At 40.8% G+C, this 23,919-nt stretch overlaps 1 protein-coding gene across 5 annotated transcripts; it reads right to left on the bottom strand.

The window, feature by feature from the left end:
* Positions 1–4,553: 4,553 nt before the first annotated feature.
* On the bottom strand, positions 4,554–23,705 carry LOC100733916 (putative methyltransferase-like protein 21E). Of its 5 annotated transcripts, XR_010046883.1 has the most exons (6): positions 23,412–23,702; positions 22,380–22,459; positions 12,982–13,148; positions 12,200–12,317; positions 8,918–9,801; positions 4,554–8,398 (listed from the first exon to the last, which is right to left on the bottom strand). XR_010046883.1 is itself a non-coding variant. In XM_023560636.2 (5 exons), exons 2-5 carry the CDS (start codon positions 22,447–22,449, stop codon positions 9,398–9,400), a joined length of 621 nt encoding a protein of 206 aa, XP_023416404.1. In that variant the 5' UTR covers positions 22,450–22,459; positions 23,412–23,705; the 3' UTR covers positions 4,554–9,397. The 5 variants fall into 5 exon arrangements, 4 of the variants coding, with proteins under 4 accessions (XP_023416404.1, XP_012996961.1, XP_063103078.1 ...); XM_023560636.2 differs by having other exon boundaries at positions 4,554–9,801; positions 13,120–13,148; positions 23,412–23,705; XM_013141507.3 differs by having other exon boundaries at positions 4,554–9,801.
* Positions 23,706–23,919: the final 214 nt, after the last annotated feature.

Here is a 23,919-nt window from a genome sequence, read left to right as displayed (position 1 = left end):
CCTCTGGTGATTCAGATGCATACTCAAGGCTGAGAACCATAGATCATAAGGCACAGCTGTCTCTCCAGATGTTGTCTCTCCAGCTGTGAGCTTTAAGGCCTCTCTTCCCACCTCAGATTGGTCTCTTCCTGCTCCATCTGTCCATGTTGTTCCTCCTTTCCTGCTACCCCACCTCAGACACACAGGTGCACACGCACTCCCATTTATGATCAGCCAAACCCCAGTTACAGTGTTCAGAGAAAGAAACTAGCCCCTCTTTCCTTCTCTGGACTCTTCATTTCCTGATGTGCACCTACTGAGGTGAGGGGCAGAATCTTAACAATGGCTGGCTAGGAAGCAACACCACCTCCGCAGCACGTTGTGCTGTGGTATGTTTACCGCTCACCATTCTACATATAATTTTTAGTAATTCAGTTCACTTGTTTAAATCACTTCTTTTTATCTGCATTTTTTCGTTCAGAAGGGAGAGGTTTATTCTACAGACCACTGGGGCCTCTGGTGGCAACTGCATGTAATTTCTGACTGGGATTTTTATTCTGGGAGTTTTAGGGAAAGGACATCCACGTCCTTAAATTTTCACCTATTTGATAGAAACATGAAATAGTATCAAAGCAAGAATTTTATCCAGCTAGATCAAATCAGCCTCTGAGGCAAAATTTCTCCCAGTGTTGGCTTTGGTGTCTTGCATGTATCAGGCTGCACACAGAGTGTGCACATCAAGGTGACATTAGCCAAGTGGAGTGCACACGGTTTTGCACTAAAATGATAACGGTGGTACACACACACACACATGCACACACTTCTTCCTCTATGATAAAATCATGGGCTTTGAATTTTAAAAAGAGACAGCTAGGAAGCTCGGGCAAGGTGGCACATGCTTGTAATTTTGGTGTCTGGAAGACTGAGGCAGGAGGATCACACATTCAAACACAGCCTGGCCAATTTAATGACTTAGTCAAATCCTATCTCAAAATAAAAATAAATTTTAAAGGGCTGGGGATATAACTCAGTGTGAGATACCCTGGATTTGATCTCCAGGACTTTAAAAAAAAAGACAATCAGCAGGCTTCCGGTTCTGTGGCTTAACACAAAACCAGCTGGGAACACACACACTGAGAAGGGTGCCTGACAGCTTGAGCCTGCGTCCCTCCCTCCTGGCCTTGGTAGAGACTACACTGAGCCGACACTCCCCTCAGATGCTTTGAACGCGTCATTTAAATAGGTCCCTCCTCCGGGCTCTGGAACATTCCTTGGCTCTCAGCCGACCCTGGCTCTGGGGGTGGTCAGCCCAGGATGACCCCCTCCAACACCAGGGTGGCAAATAGCACTGCCCATTCCTGCGTCAGCTTACAGCTGTCACCTGTCGAGCGCTTTGGCCAGGCTGTGAAGCTTACTCTGCAATATCCACCTGCCAGGGGCAGGGCCTGTCGTGCCCCAATCTCGGGCTAAAGGACACCTACAGCCATCTCTCCTTTGGCAAGGACTCTGCTGCCCAAAGCACCGTGGCCTTGCAGCCTCCTCATCTGCAGTCTGCTGCCTCCATCTCAGTTCACCTGTGTGGCCACCCCAAAAGATGCCTGCCTCGGAGGTTCGGGGGCCCACTGTCCTCATTCATCCCCAAGATTAACTCTGCTGATGCAGACAGTCTCATGCCTAGTAACAGGCCACAAACACAGCACCCCCTGTAAGCTGCCCGTAAACATATCAGATGCGGTTCTCAAGTTCAGCCCCATCCCTTGGCTGTCTCTTCTGCAGGGTCACCTGAGGCCACTGTGAGCTTCATTCACTCCATCTAAGGGTTCTTTCAAGAAAAGACAGTTTTCACTTGCTCCTCACCAAGTCCTTCCCTTGAGGAGGTCCTCTTCATCCCGCACCCAGCTGCTTTAAGATCGACGTCTATCTCTACATCAATTTGTCTGTGTGTCTAATACGCCTTGCAAAGAAAAATGCATTCAAGCCTTTGCCGCGTGTGTGCTTACATTTATAACATTGGACTCTTGACAGATTCTTGATGAAGAGGGGTTCATATCCCCAGGTGCATCTCAGGTGCATCCATCTTGAGCTAATCTGTGCTTGGGAGGCAAACAAAGATGCTATTCACTAAATCAGCAGCTCCCCTTTCACTGGGATCAAGTTCAAACTGAGAGTTTCCTTGCAGAGCTTAAGGGGAATATTCCAAAAAGAACACAGGCTGCAGTGCTGGAGGGAAGGACGTCCCCAGGCCACCTGTCACCTGGGGAAGATGCTCCCTCCCTGAGCCTCAGAATTTTCAGATGTAAATGAGGCAAACGCCTTTGGAGTGCTGGGAAGATTCTGGGAGATGCTGTACTGTAAATCACTAACACAGACCTGCTAGCGCTGGGTATTCCACTGACGGGGTTATTATTCCAGCATGCTTTGACAGAAGCCACAATTTTCCCACTGAGCACTTCAAACAGGCACTCTCCTCAGCCTTTGAGGCGCAGCAGCATTCGCTGCTCCTCTGAAGCATCTGACCCTTCTCTGCACTCAGCCTTCGCCCTCCACCTCCTCTACCTGGGGCCTGGGGTAGGTTAGGTGGCCCCTGTCTCCCAACACCCCTCAAGGCTGCGTTTGCTGATGTTGCTCAACTGTGCCCTTGATTCCTCTACCTGTGTGCATCTTCACTGAAGTACAAGTGCCCAGGAGCACTCGCTATGTCTGCAGGCCTTGGTTGGCACAATGTGGGTCAGAAAGACACAGGGAAGGAAAGGAGGAAGGAAGGAAGGAAGGAAGGAAGGAAGGAAGGAAGGAAGGAAGGAAGGAAGGAAGGAAGGAAAGAAACAAACAAACAAACAAACAAAGAAACAAAGAAGGAAAGGAAGGAGGGAGACAGAATAAACTATTAGCCAGTTCCTTCAGGAAGAAAAAGTAAAATCCAAGGAAATTAACAGCTGCATTAACTATTTTGTATTCTCATGAATGTTTCCTTGAAAAACAAAATCAAGGCCAAGAGTTTAGTTCAGTGGCCCAAGCACCTGCTAGGAAAGCGCAAGGTCGTGAGTTCAATCCCAGGTACAAAATTAATTAATTAATTATAATTAATTTCAATTATAATTAATTATAATAAAAACAAAATCAAACAGAACAAAACAAACATTAAATCTGTCCCCAAGAACTCTAGTGTCCCAAAATGCTGCATAGAATTACTCAATTTCTCTTTCTGACCGTTGTAAACTGTGCTTATCATGTTTGATATCCTTCTAATTCTTAAATTGACTTAGTCACGGAACTCCTAAAGAAGGAGCATGTCTTTAGCTGAAGAGAGTTAATAATTTACTAGTTGCAAACTGTACTTTTACCCTGAAGACCAAGTGGGAAAAAAAACATTACTCACGTTTTTTAATCTAAGAATTTCATACATTTTTATGGCCCATCCTTTGAGCTTATTTATGACTGTTTGTGACAAAAAGACTACTTTTTCCATTATGATTTATACTCTATCAACAAAGGAAACACAGGGAGAAATAAGAAACCCAAATTAAATCATGACACTAGATAAAAATCTCAAATTAAATCAAGATGCTAAAAAAATTGACGGTAAGGGGCTGACTCGTCATTTAAAATTAAAACAAAGAAGTCTTATAGACATTAATGACTGTGAACAAAGAAAATTTCAAACCAACCCTACAAAATCTAACATTTGCCAAATTTGTAAAAATCTACATCTTGTATTTTGGATATCATGAAATAAGACTTGAATATAAAATATTTACATTTTAATCTGTTTTTGCCCCTGCATCTGTTTGAAAAAAATCCAGTATTTTTGGTGTCATAAATTGGCATCGGTTGGCAACAGTACTTTTCTATACTTTCCATTAACACTAGTTACCACAAACTTGACCTAGATATCTGTTTTCATCTTTTAGTGACCCCTTTAAAAGTTCCTTGATGGTGAAAGCCAATTCTAAAACTTGATTGGATTTCATAGAAAGACAATTGACTTAGAAGAAAGAAATTGAAAGAATCAAGAGGGAAATGCCTGCCCTTGAGCTTGCTGAATGAAAGCATTGTTTATGATGGAGGCCAAGGGTTAGTTCAATAGAATAAGTCGTCAATAGTGTGTGCTTAGCAATCTAAATACTACACAGCTATCCACCACCTGAATAAAAGATAACACCCAGCTTAGGAACCCTTAATAAGTGGAGTTAATATAACCTCAGAGCTAATTAAGGACAACCATGGTCACAGAGGACACCTGGTTCCACTAAAACTACCATCTATTTGTACAGAACATGGCCTTCCAATGTGCATGGACCTTGGAAGCTGAGCAAACACTGGCCACAGACTTACAGATAATGTGTTACACTTCATTTCTCACCACGCATCCGAAGGACAAAATCTGGGCATGGTGCTCAATTGTGAGTCACTTCCTGGCTTCCTACATAAGATAAAAAGAACTGGGTCCGCAGACATAGAGACAAAATGCCTGTAGTTTTTAAATTTTGTTTTGCATATACCCCCAACACACACATACACGCACACTTGTCTTAGTTACTTTTCTTCTTGCTGAGACAAATACTCAACACCAAAAGTTAGAAAAGGAAAAGTTTATTGTAGCACAACCAGCTCCAACGCACTGCAGAGCAGAAAACAGTCCACAGCAGGCAGAAGGCAGCAAAGCACCAAGTTGCAAGTGATGGCAGCAGCCTCCCTTCTGTCCCTTGTATTCTATCCAAGCTACCGGCCCTTGGGGAGGAGTAGAGAGGTTGCCCTCACACCCAGAGTGGACCTTCTCATTATCTACATGCAGAACTATATCAAACCAATCAATGGACTAATTTAGTAATCACACACTTTTAATCCCAGCATCACATAAGCTACAAAAGACCTATCTATGACCACATGAGGCTTTGGGGGGACATCTAGACACAAGCCATAACACTTTTGCAACTGCAATTACTTTCTCCTCCATTCTCAATTTTGTTTCCCATTACTGCCATATAATTTGGTTTAAAAATACATATACTTGACAATTTTTATTTCCTCCACATATGGATTTCCATGAAAAGCAAATTAAAATAAAGTATCAAGAAGCATCCTATACTAATTTTCTCTTAGTCCTACCAAGAAGCTTGCTCATCTGGTTTGCTTAAGGTAGACTGAATTTAACCCTTTTATACTTACAATCCAAGGTTTCTTGGCTTGTTTTCAAAGTTAGTGCATGCAAATCTCTTCTTGTATCAAAACCGTATCCAGGGGATGTGTTTCACTTCCAAAGGATAGTTGGAATTATTTATCTGTTTACAAGCAAATGACACTGCTTAAAAAAAGTTAAGCCTGCCCTGTAAAGATGGGGCATTCAAAAAGAACACCAACCACCTAAAATTTTAGGCCTTAAAGCAAAACAGGAATCTTCTATTCTATTTTGTTGCTTTCTTTTTCTTCTCCCACAACACTCGTTGGTTGCAAATCTGTTAGAAAATAACCCAGTGCCACCCATTCTTTATCCTAAAAAACAGAACAGAAGGTGAATAGCAGGAAAAGACATTTTAAGTCTGGTAGTGAAAAAGTGGTAGAAGTGAAAGAAATGTATCATTAAAGTCTATAAAAGAAGAGCCTGGAACTCAAAACTCTTGGCCCCCTGTTGTCCTTCTCAGTGGCTGACCTTGCCCACAAGTGGGGCCATCTTCCATGAAGTATTCACTATGTACCTTTCATAAAACCTGGACCATCCACATGCCCATCCTATGGAATCCCAGAACGTTACCACGAGAAGTGGACTAGGGTTTTTAAATAACATAATCTGACTTGTTAAAAAAAAAAGATACAAAAGCATAAAAATTCAAAGTAAAACTCCTTTGGATTGAAATTCACAAATCAATTCCTATTCACATAAAAAGACATTGTAAGACAGAAAGACAATTACATCTTTTGAAATTCAAACCTAGAAAACCATGGAGAAACTGCAGCAAAAGATAAAAGAGTTGATAAGTGCTAGAATGCAGTGAGACATATGAGGCCTGGCTCGCACGGGTGGGTGTAAAAGTTTGCAAGTGATGCTATAAACAGAATAAAACAATGGAATGGAACCTTGCGTTTGACAGACTGGCTGCTAGGGAAAGAGGGACTTGGAAGAACCATGTGGTCTGTTCAGAGCTCACACTTTCATTAAAGAACACTTTATCCATTCTACTTAAAAATAACTTAGAAATGAAATGCAAACACGCTTTTCACAGAAAAATCCACGTGTTTTCATTTGTTATTTCCAAGGTCCATGCTGCTGCACCCACATAACTCAGGCACTGAACATCTTTGAGGCGACTTTCGGGAATCTGAGGACTCTATTAGCCAGCTCCAAAATCAACTGTGGCACTAAACTCCTATCAACAGGTATGACTATAACTGAGGAGAGGAACAGAACCTCAAAAGAAACCCCCAACCTGTGTCTAATCTCTTAATGTCCACGTGCCTCAGGACTGACCTTGTTATGGCTTGTGTCTACATGTCCCCCTAAAGCCTCATTCAGTCACAGGTGGGGCTTTTCAGAGGTGGCAGGACCTAGAGTATGGTGCTGGGATTAAAGATGTGTGGTTATTAAATCCATCCACTGATTGGTTTGGCACTGCCCTAATCCTGGCAGCCTAGACAGAGAATAAAAGAGGTGTAAGAAACTGCTGAGGTCCCTTGCTGCTTTGCTCTGTTCTGCCCATCGTGAACTGCTTCTCCTCTGAGACACCTGTCTGCCATGCCACCCTGCCTGGGAACCAGCTGACTATGAACTGAAACCTCTACAAACTGTGACCTAAATAAACCTTTCCTTCTTTCCACTGTGGCTGTCAGGTATTTTGTCTCAGCAATGCGTGAAAAGTAACTAAGACGGTCCTCATTTTACTGTTCCTCACTCCCTGAAAGAGCTTCACAAATTGCGAAGCTCTTTCTAAGGTGGTGACCCTCCGGCCGTGTCCTGTGATGCAGCCCGCATGCTTCCAAGTCAGCCTCTCATGCACTCCACACCCAGTGTGGCAGGAGGACTGGGGCTCTGGCTTCCAAACCTACCTAGAGCAGGCTGATTCCCCCACCTCCTGGGTAGATTAAGCTACCAGCTGCTACCCTGGGCCTGGGTAGCCGCCTCAGCCTCCAAGCTGATCTTTCAGCCCCTACATGTTAGTCCCAAAGAGTCTACCTGAGTGGTCCTCACTGGAAGGGACATCATGTCACTCCTCCATTCAGAACCACCCAGTGATGCGTCATCTCACTGGAGGAAAGCCACAGGTCTTTCAGTGGCTTCAAAGGCCATGGTGAACACTGGCATCTTTCCCAGATCGCCTTCAGAGTGACCAAAACACAGCTGTTGGAAGTGCTCTTGGAAGACAGACCACAGCTGTCACCACCTTCAGAGATGGCCTGAGCGGGCAGGTTGCCACATCTAAGGTCAAGGAGTCATCCCAGGACTGCAGCATGGATACCACATGCAGTTACCCACACCCGGACACCTCCTCAAGGTGAGACCACTTCAAAAGGCCACTTGAGGTCCACTCTGCAGGGGTCGGCTGAATGGCTCCTGGGCCCATGCTGTGACTGGACCCCTACTTCCCTCCTGCTTCCTTCACTCCTGCCCTTAAGTCTCCATCCCAAAAGCACTGCCAGCAAATGGCCTGCATGTGCACTCCATGTCCTCACCTGCCCCTGCAGAGTCAGCTTGCAATAAGGCCATCCGTGATCCACTCCCCACGCCTCTCTCTCGCCAAACCCCTGCTCACCCAGCAAGCTCTGCCTTTCCCTACAGAGGACAGGCGTGGCTCTGCCTGGGGTCCCTGCCCAGAGCTGCCTCTGCCTGGAACCCATTCCTCTCACCTCCTTCCAGTTCTGCTCAGGTGTCCCCCTTTCTGCACAAGTCAACCGTGATCCACCTGAGGAAGGAGCAAGAGCATAGTTCTGAGGAGGAGCAGTTCTCATTTGCCCCATGTATTTGCTTATGTTTCTGGGGTATGTTTCCTTTGGAAGAAATGACAGTCATTCTCTAAAAAGGAGTTTGAAAACTGGTGTTTTAAATGCACAGAGACAGACCAGGCAGGAGTACAGGCTTTGGCCTCACACAGACATGGGCTTGAGAGGGGCCCTTAGGCTCTTCGCCTCGTTTCTCTGTCTCTGAAGAAGGAGTGACAGTGTCACCTTCTCAGAATGGCTGTGAAGATTAAATGACTTTGCATAGGTAACAGGCTATGACAAAGAGTCATGTAAAGCTTAGATTTGTTGCATCATGGTCCAAAGGAAACCCACACGCCAAGAGCTCCATGGAGGGCACCTGCAATTGGGCATAGACAGGGTCCCAGGAAATCACCTTCCCAGTCAGTGATCGGCAAGCAGAGAGGACGATTCCTGGAGAAGCAAGTGTCACGCGGGGCACAGTGAGCCAGCCGGTGACATTGCACAGGAGCTGCCAAATAGAACAGTTCAGGTGGTTACAGCACAAAATCCCAGCTGTTTGCTCTTTTTTCATGGACTTCAATTACTTCAGACTTTATTCTAATCTCTGAGGCCCACATAGAATTTCAAATCTCTGGTCTATATATATGTTCATCAGAAGAGCTTTAAACTTTAAAACCAGCCATATGCCTGGTTTTTTAGATTAGAGGCCTAAATCTTTTCATGTACTTTCAACCCAAGTTTTTGGTGTGCTTTTTTTTTTGTCCATTTCTGTAAAATAAATTAACTTTACTTGATTTAAAAATAAGACAATAACTCCTCTAACATCTCAGCTATTCTTACGTGGCTCCCATCCATTTTTTATCTAGTAGTGTGAAATGTCCTTGTCTACAACCTCAATTCCCATGCTTGGCTGACTTTAAGAGGTCAGACAGCGCCCCAGCCTGCCCAGCAGAGATAACAGACCACCTACAAGCTGGCACCACCGGAAACCATGAAAGCACAGCACCTACTGTTTCTCCGTATCTACCTTCACAGATTTATCTGTGGATCTTATGATAGTCAGTTTCTGTATTTCCAGGTAGTGAGCCAAACCTGTGTTTAAAAGAATTGACATTTATTTTGGAGATGTCATTGTTGAAGCTACGATTTTGCAATTACACATTAAAGGAATAATTGTGCAATTTTTAAATAATAATAATAAACAGTTCCAAAAAAGGGACAAAGACAGAAGATGATGACCCCACAGTGCAACTTTGCTGAGAATTGCTACCCCGTGTGATTAGAAGATCTAGGGAGCTGACAGAGATCGACTCAGCCCAGCCACAGATGCTGCTGTCATATGTAGAAATATCACTGCCTAGAGTCACGTAAATTTGGGAAACTTTCTGTTCTCATAGTAGACTTGTGTGTGTGTGTGTTTCCTCTTGGGAAAGTCAGTAGTACACCAGATTATTCGGGATTTCTTTAAGTAATAATCTAGAAGTTGCTAAGTTATTATATGAGGATGTTACGCACTTCTCCGGTTTTTCTTCATAGCTTTATACAACTTAATATCCAGGCTTGGGAAACTAGAGAGTTCTTCCAGGTCAAACAACTCCTTAAATCTATCTACGAATTTATTCTCTTTCTCCAACCTGAATTTCATCACCCAGAGGATGACGGTAGTTTCTTTGCACAGATGGTCAAAGGTAACGAGGAGCTCCTCCAGGAAAGGGTGTGCATAGACAACATCCGCTGCCAGGATGTAGTCGAAGTTATTAACAGACCTGGGGAAGTTCCTCTCTAAAGCGACTCCCCAGGAGAGTTCTCTAACCTGAGGCAAATGCTTGCACTTCATTTTGGTGTTTCGGGAAATATTGTATTGCAGGTTTCCAAGTAATTCAGGTAAATCCGTAGCAGTCACATATGCACCTGCAAAACAAAGTTTGGTAGAACTGGTAATCCTTACAGGATAAAGTCAAGCCGTCAGGTTTCAAGCCAATATGCTCTTGGCATTTCTGCACAATTGCTGTCCTAAAGAAAAGGCTGGTTGGGGCTGGGGATTTAGCTCAGCGGCATAAACACCTGCCTTGGAAGCAGGCAGTCGTGAGTTTGATCCCCGGTACCGATAAAAAGGGAAAAAAAAAAAAAAAAGGCTGGTTAGCACAGAAAGATGACCCTTTCACACACATGCTAAAGCAGCTCTGTGCCTCCCCTTAAAGAAAAAGAAAAAATGATATTTTTACACACTATGGCATTTTTTTTTTTTGGTTCTCCTGGTCTCTTGTCTTGTTTCCATTTGTTGTTGTTTTCTACTTAGCTATTATATGCTAGGCGAAAAATAACCAAGAGAAGGAGAAATTCAAAATATTTGGTCCTATTATTAGAATAATCTGAAGTCACTGAAGAAATAAGAATAAGTACTTGCCTAAAACAATTTTGAGCCTCATTTGTTCCAGATTGAATGAGTGTATGTTGAACAGGAAGTGAAAATGAGGAGATACTTTTCAATGCATTACATTAAAAGTATGATGCCAATCATATTTATGCCGAGGCTTTCCACTTGAACACACTATAAATGTAAATTTGCCCACCAAAAAGATGGCATAAAGCCAAACAGCACAGATACAGCACAGAGTGCTCAGACGAAGAAAGTATAAACAGTTTTTAATTATAAGTGAACAGCCATGATCATGCTTTGGCACAAACTTGGCAGGAATGTTATTTGTCCTTAAAGTGAGCTTTGAGTGTGAGAACCTGGTAATAAAGTAGGAGTAGCCACTACTGTAACTTCAGACAGGCACGGCATAGGACAAGGAGGACCTGGAAAAGAAGTCTAGTTTGGCTTGGGTCGAGGTAACACTCATTGGTTAGCCACAAGGTCAAGTTTCTCTGAACCCTGACTGAAGTAGTATTTTTTTTTTGAAACATTATAATGGTAAGGAAATTTGCACATCATTGGTGGAATCGTGAAAATGCGAGCCTTCACATTCCAGTGTGAAGTAAATCTATAGTTTTTGACAAGTCTTTTTAAATTCCAAGATAAGGAACACACCTTGCTCAGACTGAGTGTAAACTATCCCACTGTTCTGTTTAAGATCCTGTTTCTAGAAAGGTGAACATCACCCCTGTCACAGTACTGACTAAGCACACCTTGATATTTGCTGCATATCAGATAAACACACCAAAGAGATCAATTCTTTTTTAATAAACAAATGATTTCCCATGACACAAATTCTAGTCCTGGGTCAGAAGCCTTTCAGTACGAATCAATAATGCCTCTGGCTCTACTCACACTAAGTGAATTGTGACCCTGGAAAGCACCCTCAGACTGGAGAAATTAACTATATATATTTGTATGTATATTTGGGAGGATTTCCAGGGCCTGCATCTCTTCAGTGTTTAGCAAGTGGTTATTCCTAAAACTTGAACTCCTCTCAAGAGTTTAGAATGCCAGGTGTGCGCTTCTGAAGATCAAGGAAATCAAGACAAATTTGGATAGTGCCTGTCAGAGACGGCAGCTAAACTAAGGCAATGAAACAGATAAAACAAAGAAAGGCAGAGCCAAAGCAGGCCCAGGCATCCAGAGAGATGATCACAGGGCCAGCAGGAAAGGATGCTGATGAGAGAACGAGGAGCCATAAAAAGGAATTGGAAAGAACCGTGAAAAGAAATCCAAGAATGAGCACCTAAAAATAAAAGCAAACGTGATTTTATGCAATTTCTAACACTCCTTCTCTATTTAATAGATTCTTTTTCATAAAATCATAGGACTTCAAAATTCAAAAGTAATCTACAGCTACCTATAAATATTGAATTCATGCTAAAATCTGAAGTCCTGTACCCTGAAATCAGCAGCAATAGACTATCAAACCCTAGTATTCAGTAGGGCAGGCTACACATGCCTCTAATCCCTGCACTTGGGAGGCTGAGGCAGGAGGATCACTCCAAGAGTTTGAGGTCAGCCTGGGATTCAAAAGCAAGTTCAGTGCCAACCTGGACTACATACTAAGACCTATGTCAAGAGAACCAAAAGCTTAGCATGTCACACATCTCCTCTGCCAACCAGGATACTAAAACTCAGCTCGCATTTCTTCACATCAGGATGGTGAGTTAGCCTTCTGTAGGATGAACTAATACAATTAACAGAAATTCTGAAAAGAAACTGGTAAAGTGATTTTAACACACAAAATTTCTTAATGAAACTCATTTAAATAGTCAAAGAGATACAAATAGGCCTGGGTCGTAGGACTTTGGATAATAAAAGTAATTAATGACATGTGACCATAAACTTCTCTGATCCTTGCCTCATTCAAATACACCTACTTACCAAGCAAACTTGCCACAATGGAGACCAGCCCAGTTCCTGCTCCAATTTCAATCACGTATTTGTCAACCATATTATACTGTTTTGCATTTGTTTCCAGGAAATGGCATAGAACCAGAGCCTATGTGTTTGGCAAAAATAACAGAAGGAACAATCAAGCTCTATTAAATAAATATAACACATGTGAGCCAGGGTATCTATTTGCATGTTCCACACTCTTGCAGAAAGTTACCATAGCAGTACATCCTCAGCCAGGTTTGTAGTATCATTGGGAGGAAGATGAAATAACCCAAAATACAGAATTTAGCTGCTTAAGTTTGATCAGCTTTAAGGCAGGTAACTTCTAATAACACTAGTCATTTCCGAAAAGTGTGTAAGTTTGAGTGAGGTGTGAAGGTGGATCTGCCGCCCTTTATGGAGCAGTTGGTAAATGAACGAGACCTTTGATAAAGTTCTGCAGGTGAGACTCATCCGGATGTCACTGGAATTGTTCAACTCAAATGGCACCCGTAAAACAGTGAATAAAATGTTTACAATCTTCTAAACTCTCATTATTGTAAAAAACAGAAAGAGTAAAGAATTTTTACTTATCCTACAAATTATGATAGAAACAGCATTAATTGGTTGGAGAAATTTCCCAAGAGCATGATTTCAAAATATGACTGTTGTTTGAGATCACAGAGTAAAACCATGCAGCCTGTGTTCTTCCTCCAAGTAGAACATGAAAAAGAACAGAACAGACAGGAGAACAACTGGGATGAAGCGAATTTTGTACGAAATTATACCGAGGGCCAAACCACAGCACCATAACTATCTGTGGCTTCAGTGATCCGAATCTCATGCCCAACAAAATGGAAGCCTTCCCAGGGAGTGTTTGTTATCAGGGCTGGGGTAAAACATCTTGCCATGATCTCGGTGACCACCTGCTTGTCATCACGGTCTTCTCTGGTCTCTGAAAGGAGAGAAGGGCAATGGTTGTGTTAGTAAACCCATGAAAGAGAAGAGCCTGATGGAAATGCAGCATTTCTTCGAGTATTCTCTGACTTACATAAAATAAAATAGTGAGATATGCAATTTCAAAATATCTCACCATATAAAGTAACATTTCATACTTCAGAAGGTCGCCACTGTTCTGATGTTTATGAGAGTTTATACCAACGCTGTCCATTTTTGCAATGCTCAGTGAAACATACAATCACTGATACACTTTTTAAAGAAATAAGTTTTCAGAATCACAAATCAGATTGCCTAGAATAACAGAAAGATTGCTGATGGTGAATGAGATGGTGGCCATGTATCAGGACAACACAGTTCATTGCCAAGTATCTATGTACTGGACAGCAATCCATTCCTTGTGACTCACTTTTATGCACACCAAAGATATTTAAGACCACCCTACAATACAACCTTGAACCATGATTATTCATTCTAATAGTACTGTCTTGAGAGACCTCGTGTTACCTTATCATCTGCAGTATTTCATAACGTTAGTAAGCAACATGAATACCAGTTACTCCAGAAATTCTTAACACGGTGGGCCGTGCAAACACATAGTAATATTTCGGTTAATTGTTACAACAACCTGGTGAGATGGACATTCTTATTTTTCACTTTCACAAATAATGAAGCTAAGACTGAGACAACTGTATTAACTTCATCCACCTTATATAACTTATAAATGTAGGAGCCAAAACTTGAGCTTCCTTTATGGTTGTTCCAAAGTCTTCCCTATAAAGTAGTTGAAAGTTTTAATTTAAAAAAAACAACTGATTGTCCCTAAGAATTTATAGATAGTTATGCAAATTATAAAAGATTCAAGAACCTACAACAAATGGTGCTGGGAGACAAGAAAATGTGAGTAGAATAGCACATTACCTCTACATAGCACTCAAATATTACTATTATTGTTACTGTTATTGCTGTAATCATTATCATTTTGATCATGAAACTGAGACACTAAAAAAATGACATAAGCAAATCTTGCATTGTGTGGTGCAGGTTTAAAAATTCTGCATTCAATAAGGAAAAGGGAAACCACAGAGATTGAAGCTACTCAGGAATGGCTTCATTAAAAAGTTTGTCTAAGGTTTAACCTTTGATCTATCACATGATTTTCACCAATGGAGAAGTTATTTTTCACATCAATCCTTAGAACTCATTGATCCTTCCAGTCCTGTATCTGCTGCCCGAGATCAGACTGGAGTCCTACCAGCTGCTTCTCTACTCTGCACTCCTAAATCCAGGCTTAGGGCCTTCTAGAAGAGGAGATAGAAAATAAAGACCGACTATGAATATAAAGAACAAAGATATGAAAACTTCCTTCCAGAAAGGAAGAACAGATTGTAATCTCAAAGACTCATTTCAAAACTTAAGCCACAGTAACACTTGTTCTTCCATTATTCCATTTCCCACTCAACAAAACACTACCGAAGGCAGTTGAGTGTTGAGGACAATGCTGGGTGATGGGAAGGTGACAGCCTCCCAGACATGATGCTGACCCTCCAGAGAAATAGAAATACATAGTTATGATTTACCTGGAGCCCAGCAATGTATGATATCTCATAGAATCCTCATGAAGAAAAATAGTAGGTTAGAGGTAAAGTCAGTTTTTGCAAAGTATCCCTAAAGCATTTGGCTTTAATTCCCACCTGCAAAGACCTTTATACCAAAGTTAGTGGTCTCCCATTCAAGTAGTAACCAAGACCAACCCTGCTTAGCTTCCAATCAGACAAAATTGGGCATATTCAGGACCAGAGACCCTTCTAATTAATGGTGTTTTCTCAATTTTGTGCTAATAAACTTTTTTGATGATGGTTTGGCTTACTGATGATATTAAGATATGGTCACATTTCTAAATAATATAAATGTGATGGAAGCACTGAGTATTTCAGAAAACAAAATGTAATGCCAGGTATTTTGACAGGCTGGATTGAAGTGAATTGGGCCCAATAATAATAAGTAAAGACCACATTTAGGTAGTGTTTATCAGCACTATTTGGTACACGGCAGGCAGCTTGGACCATGAGTCAAAAATACAAGTGGCTATCAGAAAATCCAGTACACCCATGCTATGTTAACACTATAGTTTCTAAAATGAGTGCAGTAAATAATTTTTTTTCAATTTTGTGCTAGGTAGAGCATATTGGTGATCCCACGGGTCATGGGAGAAGCTCCATCTCAGAAGACTCTAAGAAACTGAGAAAACCTGAAACTCAGTCCTATGAAGACAATTTGAGTATGTCCACCAAAAAAAAAAAAACAAAGCCTGGAAGGTAGACAAGAGATTTAACAACTTGGAAAGATTAGGAAACAGAGGAGATTACAAATGCATGAGTGTATTGTTTATTGTGTGTGTTGGGTGTGTGCTGTGTGTGTGTGTGCACACACACATGTGTGTCCTACATAGGATCCAGCCAGAAGAACCCCAGCTTAGCCACGGTCCCGCACTCCACTCTCACATTCTCTGCGATAAGATGCCAAGAACACAGAGAGATTAAAAACTGATATTCCTCAGAAAAGCCATTGCTTCTAATACGTGTCACAGTACTGTTCAAATGGCTGCAAGTATTCACATTCAGGAAGAGCCCCAGGAACCAAATAATATTGGTGATATGTTTTTATTTGAACTTTAACTTTCATTTCACTGTATGCACTTGGTGTATGGAGACCGCAGGCAGGCTGGGCGAGGTGTGCTGCGAAGCTCTTTAGGAAAGTTAGAGAACATTAATTGCTTCCTTGACCTTTAAGTGGCGATGCCCTCTTGGGCCACCTTGCCTCCTCCTTGTAAATGTAGCACTTCTTTGACAAGTCACCTACCGTATCGGGGATTAATAGATGTTAGAGTACACCAAATCCCAGGAGCATCTCCCAAAGTTCCAGTCTTTGATAGAAAAACTTTGCCAGTGAATATTTACTGGGACAATCTGACATCTTTGACTTTGCATGTTCTTTTAAAGGTTAGTTGGCCAGCTTAATGCTCCTGTCTTAACAAGTAGGTGACAAATGAATTCCTGGCTTTTGACTCTGTCTTTCTGAATGAACAGAGCTCCTCATTTCTTCTGATAATGACCACATCTTTAACTTCATAGGGAAATGAAGTTTTAAAGTCCTCTATGTGAATATATTGTAATCATTGAAAACTACATATTCTAAAGGATCTTGCAAGGCATTTTATGAAACAACTATAATCACTACTAATTGCATATAATCGCTTCTCGGCCTTTTGGCTAAGATCAAGTGTACTAATTGCATATAGACTCTAAAAGCACAATTCAATCAATTATATATGGTAATTCAAAACCAATTATACTCCTAGAATGTTTGGTATCAGACAAAATATTATCAGGTTCAACAATTTGAATTGATAATATATTAGTATTCTTTTCGCATCTAAGTACTATACAAACAGTACAGGCATTGCATAAGAAGAAACCCTCATGAAAATTAGCATAATTTTTATCACGAAACCAAAATGAATTGAACTCAGCTACTTAAAACAATTTGTTTAAAGAGGAATATGGTCTTGATAAGCTCACAATGATAAAATTGTTTCTTTTGAAGTAATCTATGAAAGTTAAGACAAAATTTTCGTAACAAAGAAAAATAAGCAAACTTTGTCTGGATACAATGTGTGAGAACTTAAAGTCAAATATGCAGGCACTCACATCTATACCATTATTCTCATCTTAAAATATTGGCTTCTCTTTCCCAGCATGACCTCCTGTTTAAACATTTTGAAGCAATCATTTTAATACAGTAGTAATTATTTAAATCAAAAGGCATGTTTAATATTAACTATTAGTGTTAACACCACCATTTCAAGGTTAATAGCAAGACTCTGTCACCTAGAATTTCACAGAATGTACACACTTTTCAAAGACATTCCCAGAGTAGCCTTATTGTAACAAGAGGGCGAAATCTATGCTCCAAACACAATCTGCAAAGAAAAGGTTCTCTAAATTGTGTGCTTAATTATTTTCAGAGTATGGGCTTGAAGGCTGAAAATATTAATTCATTAATTAGCAGACAGCATTTGAATTTTAGTTAAGATTTAAAGAGCAATATCCTCCAAAATTAATAACATGGTACAATGGAATTATAATCTACATTTTAAGGGATAATTTTTCTACTGTCTCATTTTTTTACCACTTAGGTCTCATGACAATTAATGAAAACTAAGTAAAGTTACACACACAAAAAAACTGGATTTTGGGTTCCCTATGTGAAAAACAGAAAATTCCTGAGTCTGTACTTTTTTTAAAAAGCTGGCTACTCTGACTGTAGCATATTATTTTACTGATGAATTTTTCAATATTATTCAAAAGGTTGTAAATAAAACATAGTCAAGACATAGAATTACAATTATGTTGCTATTTTGGGCTTATCTATTTTAATGCTTCTTCATGCAGAAGTCTTAACATCATCTGCCTGCTATCCCATCTTTGCTGACAGTGATTTAAAATCTACCAGGTGCTCTTGTTCTCCTGAGAACTAAAGGCATTTCAAGTATGACGTGAAAATTAGCAAGATTCTGCCACATTATGGTGATGATTAGCTTCAGGAAAATTCAACATGAATTTACTTCAGAGCTGAATTGCAGCAAGCCTTCAAAAATAGAGGCTCTGTCTATATTCTTCTCCTTTATAACTTTAAGGTCAGTAAGAACAATAGTAAGCAGAAGGGTCAGAGCTCAGAAACACACTCAAAAAGGAGGGAGTAGTCTTCTGACTCTTCAATAGCTGAGACAAGTGAATTTGAGCTCCTATCTGAGGGCTGTCATGAAAGCCTGTCAGCAAAATTCAAAGTGAAAACCACTCTGCTAAGTGAAAGAGATTGTCAGTCAGCCAATCTTCTGTTCAGAGATCACTGTCATGTGCTTTGTAGAATTTCCTAAAGATTAAAAAAAAATGTTTGAGATATTTTTAGATTACTAAAAGGCCAAAACTGACCTGAAATATACAATTCTGAACACCTCAGCAAGTCAAGACTGTGGGCCCTTATGTTGAAATGAATTCCAGAGAAGATTCCACAAATACTTTTTGTCTGTCATTCTGCTTCATTTCAGAAATGCATAATCTGTAACTCATCATGTGAAGCAAACAATACTATACTTCACGTCTCTACAGGACCAATATAATTCATCTTTTATTGCTACTCCTCTGGATATGAGTAGAAAGCAAAAAATAAATAAATAGTAACCAAAGTTACCTAAATTAGTTGCTCTTAGATTTTGCTGCTTGCATCATGGAAGGAAAGATATTAACCAAATGACAATGATGTCTGGTAGGTATTAAGCATGAGCAGCTCACATAATTCAGAGAGGAACCTTTGAAGGGTCGCTTGCTCTTAGGGAGCTATGAGGAGATCGAGGTGCCTCTTGGATCTCTGGAGAAAACCATTGTGAGGAAGCAGGTTGAGACCGCACCTCTGTAAGGTGAGCAGTTCACCATGGAGATTGTTAGAGGAGGCCCTGGCTTTGACAGGTGTGATATTTAGGAACTACATCTTGTCTCAGTCCCTGAAAGACATCGAGGCTGGGAGACTGTTGTAATTCTGGACAAAAGACAACAAGAGTCTGAGCGAAGGTCACAGCTATGAGTCAGGGGCCAAGGAGGAATTCGTGTGCTTTTGGGGTGGTGCCCCCCTACACACATCATGGGGACAGCAAATGCCATTCAAACTTCAGATTCAGGTGTGGGTTTTAAACTTGTGAAGTAAATTGGTAAATATAAGAGTTATTTTTATTCAATACTGGAACATTCGCCTTATTAAGTATTTATTCAGGTTACTTTTTAAACATTTAAATGCGTTAATGAGTGATTCTCACATCAGTAACTGTAGATGCTATACAGTCCCCAAATCAGTTCAAGGGATATGTTGCTTCAGTGACAGTTTGATAGGTTTTCTAACTGGAGATAAAATTATTCAAGTAAACACTTCTTCCCATAGTAAGGCAATATTATCCATATAAGCCATGTTGCTCATTAATCCAATTCTATAAAATTTATAAAAAATCCTCCCAAGAGATTTTTATGTGATGTCCTAAGCAGAACCTTACACAAGGTCCTAAAGGAAGTCAACTGCCTGGTGACCACAAGTACAAGATCATCACTAATGAGCAAATTAAGTCCAGCCAAGGTCCTTAGATACATTTATTCACTGGCTCATTTACTGAACATCTAGATGCTGGGCCGCGAAGACAAACCAACATGTAAGTGCTAGAACAGTGGCTTAACTAGACAATGTGAAAATGGGAAGTCTTACAATGGGAAGTCAGAGAACTCAACAAAGAATTATCTGAACCTTCATGATTATACATTTGTCAGGCGAATCAGGTAAGAATGACCCACCACCCATAGAAAATGATATATGCAAAAGCCAGCCAATTTTCCAATTTGGGAAACTCTGAGAACTAAAATGTAAGATAAAGGGGCGGGGTGAGTAGCATGAGATAAAATATTTTGTGTCATTCAATTAAGTCTCTATTTTATGCTATAGGAAATAATGAGGCACTGAAGCATTTTAAGCAAAGACAAATGTGACAAGATTTGAATTTTTAAAATGTGGTGTAAGCTCCATTGCAGATAAAGAAATAGAGAGGGCAAAGAAAGTTAGCCCAGAGTGAGACAACCAATTAAAGGCAATTAACAAGACAAGAATGAAGAAATAATAAAGACCAGAAGCAAGACAATTGGCATTAGAAACAGTGAATGAAGGGTAGTGAAACTTTAGAGAGGTAAAAGCAAGAGGATGTAACAATGAAGAATGGGAAGGAGAGGGAGGAGAATGGAATGACGCCACACTTCTGGGCACCCAAGGATACATAGAGAGAGAAATACAGGTAAAAGGGCGAATCTGCAAAAGGATTTTGTATTAATCTGTGGCACAATGCACTGGCTGTGAAAGTGGCCACTCAGCTTCAGAGACCCAGCCGCAAGACACAAGTTGCCCATCAGTGCCAGCTGCTATAACTCACTTCCCCACTGGGACCGTTGACTGAAGCCAGTTCACTCCACCAAGCATGCTCTTTTAATGCCCCAGTTTTGCGGAGGGCCTCCCCAGTGGCCTATGGACACTTGCCGAGAACTCCATAGCAGTTGGATTTCTCCCAATCTTCCCATCCTCTCTCCTCACCTAGGCATGATACCCATGTTGTAACCTGAAAGCTCCCCCTGCAGCCTGCATCTTCTTCCTCCCTTGTCCTCCACATGCCTTTCCCCAAATAAATCCCTTGTATGCCTGATCCAATTTTTGCCAGCGCTGGAACGGCCTAGATCGACACAAGGAAGCAGGCGTGATGTCAAATCAGCAGTTTAAATGGCAGATTGGGGCATCACTGTGCAGAGGAACACCTGATCTTGAGTACAGGTGCTCCAGGCGTAGCCCCTCAGGAGAAGACTTCCCTAGCACGCTGGGCTGCATGTGCTAACAGCTGAAGTGGAGCTGTTGGCACAAGGAAGGCAAACACAGCATACTTGAAATTGTTCCTTTGGATAAAGCTTTAGACAATGTGGATTATCATGCAGCCTTGGAAACACAGAAAGGAATTTTTAGTACTCGCCTTAGTGCAAGTTTTAATCTGTGTATACGTAAATGACATGTTATAATTGTTGGATCTTCAAGCTATGCTGAAATGTGACAACCGAGCTCTGGGCTTGTTCCATCCTCTTCAAACACAAGATAGTAAGTCTGAGAGTTAGAACAAGACCAATCAATATCACTCAGGACTTGAGAACACAGTGTTCCTCTTCTTGGGAAAAGTTTTGCCGACACCATGCCATCTGTGCCTGCTCCAGGATCACGTACTTAATTCCTTTAACACTGTGCTATTGAACATATTTTTAAAGCTCTAATTGGCTATGGAGATGATTATGGGGTATGTTTGTTCATGTTATAAAATATTTTAATACCAGCTCTGTTGCAACCTTACCTTGAACTTCTTCCATTTCCTTTGTAATGTGCCAAATTATCATGCACACAGTAGAAACCAAGAGTTGTTACTAATGGTAATGATAATGATGTAATTTTATGCATAAACCACCCAGAAATTACATATTCACTCAAATTACCTAAATGGCTAGATTCTCTTAGTGATTACAACTTACATCGTCAGGTTTACAACACTTGCTGCTGTAGAACCCTTGGTATGTGAGCCAGGTAGGCTGCCAAGCTCGGGCATGGGCTCAGATCTCTGTACCTGAACATGCACTCACTTAGGTGGAAGCTACTTGGTGTGGCCAAAAAGGGAAGAAACCGTGCTGCAGCTCTTACAAAATGTACACAGTGAAAAATATGGGGTGGGGGGAAGGGGGAGAGGAGGGGAAGGGGTAGACAGGGAGGTAAGGGAGAGACGTGGAGAGAGAGGGAGAGACCCAAAATAATTAAATTTGTGTTAAAACTCTTCTGCAAAGACATGGTAATTCTTGAGTCTACGCCAAGAATATAGGTATTCACTTTCAGTCTCAAACAATGGATATAATCATATTACATCTATACTGTGTCTTAGCCATATTCAAGGCTATGTGAAAATGGCGTCAATTTCAAAGAAGTAAACCTGCAGTAGAATTCAAACTTAAATTCTCTTTCTATCTAGAGATCAAGTTACATTATGTTTTGCCTCTAATTAATAAATCGACTATAAACACATCTCAGGGATGTTTTTATGGCCTACATTCATTCAGTATTTTTACATGGAAATATGTTTATCTCTTGCCAGTTTCTTATCTGAAATGAAATAATTTAGAATTTAGAAATCACAATCATGTATTTCATGTATAGTGCTTAGGAAAGAATCAAATCCAAGGAAAATGCTAAATACTTAGTAAGTCTATATATTTAATTTATTGTCTGTCACAATTACCTGTAACAAGTCATCAGGTCCACTGGTGTGATAGTGGTAGACGTTAAATATTAGTGGAGATGTTCGAGGTTAGGGTGCACAAGCCAAGACATAAAATATAATTACTGAGAGTCCTGACCTAATGGTTAAGTAATAGAGAAACAATGTTCTAGCTTATGTAGTCATTAATGAGCACTGCAAAAGTAAGACTTTACAGTCTAATTATCATTTATCTTAGAATTGGTTGAATTATTCTCTCTCTCTCTCTCTCTCTCTCTCTCTCTCTCTCTCTCTCTCTCATGCACACACACACACACACACACACACACACACACACACATTTACCTTCTTGACCTTCTGGATCCATCAAGTGATGAATTAATGGGTGGCTATATTTTGATATTTTCTTGATCATTCCTTGAGAACTAGGGAAATAATACATTAAAATATCAAATAGCAATAATTCAAAATATGTATTGAGTATTTACACTTATAAACTTCAAACATAGCTGAAAAAATATATTAAAATATTATATATTAACAAAGCATGACTTAAGGAAAAACCATGTACATATTGTCTAGTATAAGAAAATACTTAACAAAGGTTTCAGAGTCAGAAACTTTGAAAGCTTCTGGAGAAACAGAACAAACGCCTCACCAGAGACCATCTCAGCTGTCATAACGAGAAGCATCTTCATCACGTTGACTGCTAAGACAGCAAGTCCAAAATCTGAGAGGTGGCTTAAAAAAAAAAAACCCTGGAAAGAAGCGGGTTCTGTGTGTTGTGGTGAAATTTGTAATCTCAAACAAATCTTCCCAGCCACAGATGCAAAGTTCACTTGCTCCCACCCATGCGTCATTAGCAAGTCTGCAATGTCAAACAGTCCAACCGCCAGATGGTTGCCAGGGTTGTTGCCTTTAAAGAGTCCGTGCTGTCCCAGCAAACATCTAAGACCGAATAAATTGCTCATTCCATTCAAATAGGCCATCAGAATTAGCTAAAATGAGCTGTTATTTAACTTCTGTCAAACAAAACTTGTCTGTACTTCTCAACTTGATGTCAGAGAACAAATAGTCACTGTGTATCATAAGTGAATATCACAGTTCTTTCCTCCAAAGATCCCAAAACACTTTTCATAGCTAGCACGTTTTTCTTTCCAGCATGCCTCTGTAAGTTAGAAGCAAGATCATATTTTGTACAGTTCGCAAACAAGAAAAACCAAAGGTTAAATAACATCACCAAGGTCACACAGCTAAAATAATAGCCAGACACACATTTCGCTCCCAATTTAATATCTCTTCCGTTAAAGAAAGCAATATTGATTATACCTGTCTTCCTGAAGGCCAATATTTATTAAATGTTAAGTCTGGACATACCTAATGGGTTAGCTGAGTTCAGGAAGATCAAAAGTTATCTCATCCACTTTTGTTTTGCTGCCGAGACCTCTGGCCGGGCCTGAAATGAGAGCACCAGAGCACACAGCTTACTACTGTACACGCTGGCAGGACACTCAGGCAGGAGGGAGCAGGGTCCTGACAGCTGCAGCCTCAGCGCTCTGGTCATGCAGAGTGAGGCTGGAATGCGTGTGACTGAGGGGACTAAAGAACGGCAGAAATATTCCATCCGAGTGTCTCGTCAATCGAGCCAGAGCTAATCGGCAAATAGAAACCATTCCGGCAAGTGAGAGAAGACTGTTTGGAGGAAGCGATCCAATTTTTCAACTTCAGTGCCAAGAGTTATTCTAAGATCCCGTGGCTATGACGTCCTAAGAAATGGAAGCCAAGGACACTTTAATGTCACCTGTCCAGGTGTGAACACTGCTTTTAAAATCCAGGATTCTCAAGGATTGCTGTGCACCCAGGAATCAAATTACCATGATTCCTT

Source organism: Cavia porcellus, unplaced genomic scaffold (assembly GCF_034190915.1).
Source record: "Cavia porcellus strain 051 isolate PalLab524CR breed Dunkin Hartley unplaced genomic scaffold, mCavPor4.1 scaffold_4, whole genome shotgun sequence".
Lineage (NCBI taxonomy): Eukaryota > Metazoa > Chordata > Mammalia > Rodentia > Caviidae > Cavia > Cavia porcellus.
This window is presented reverse-complemented; position numbering and strand designations above follow the sequence as displayed.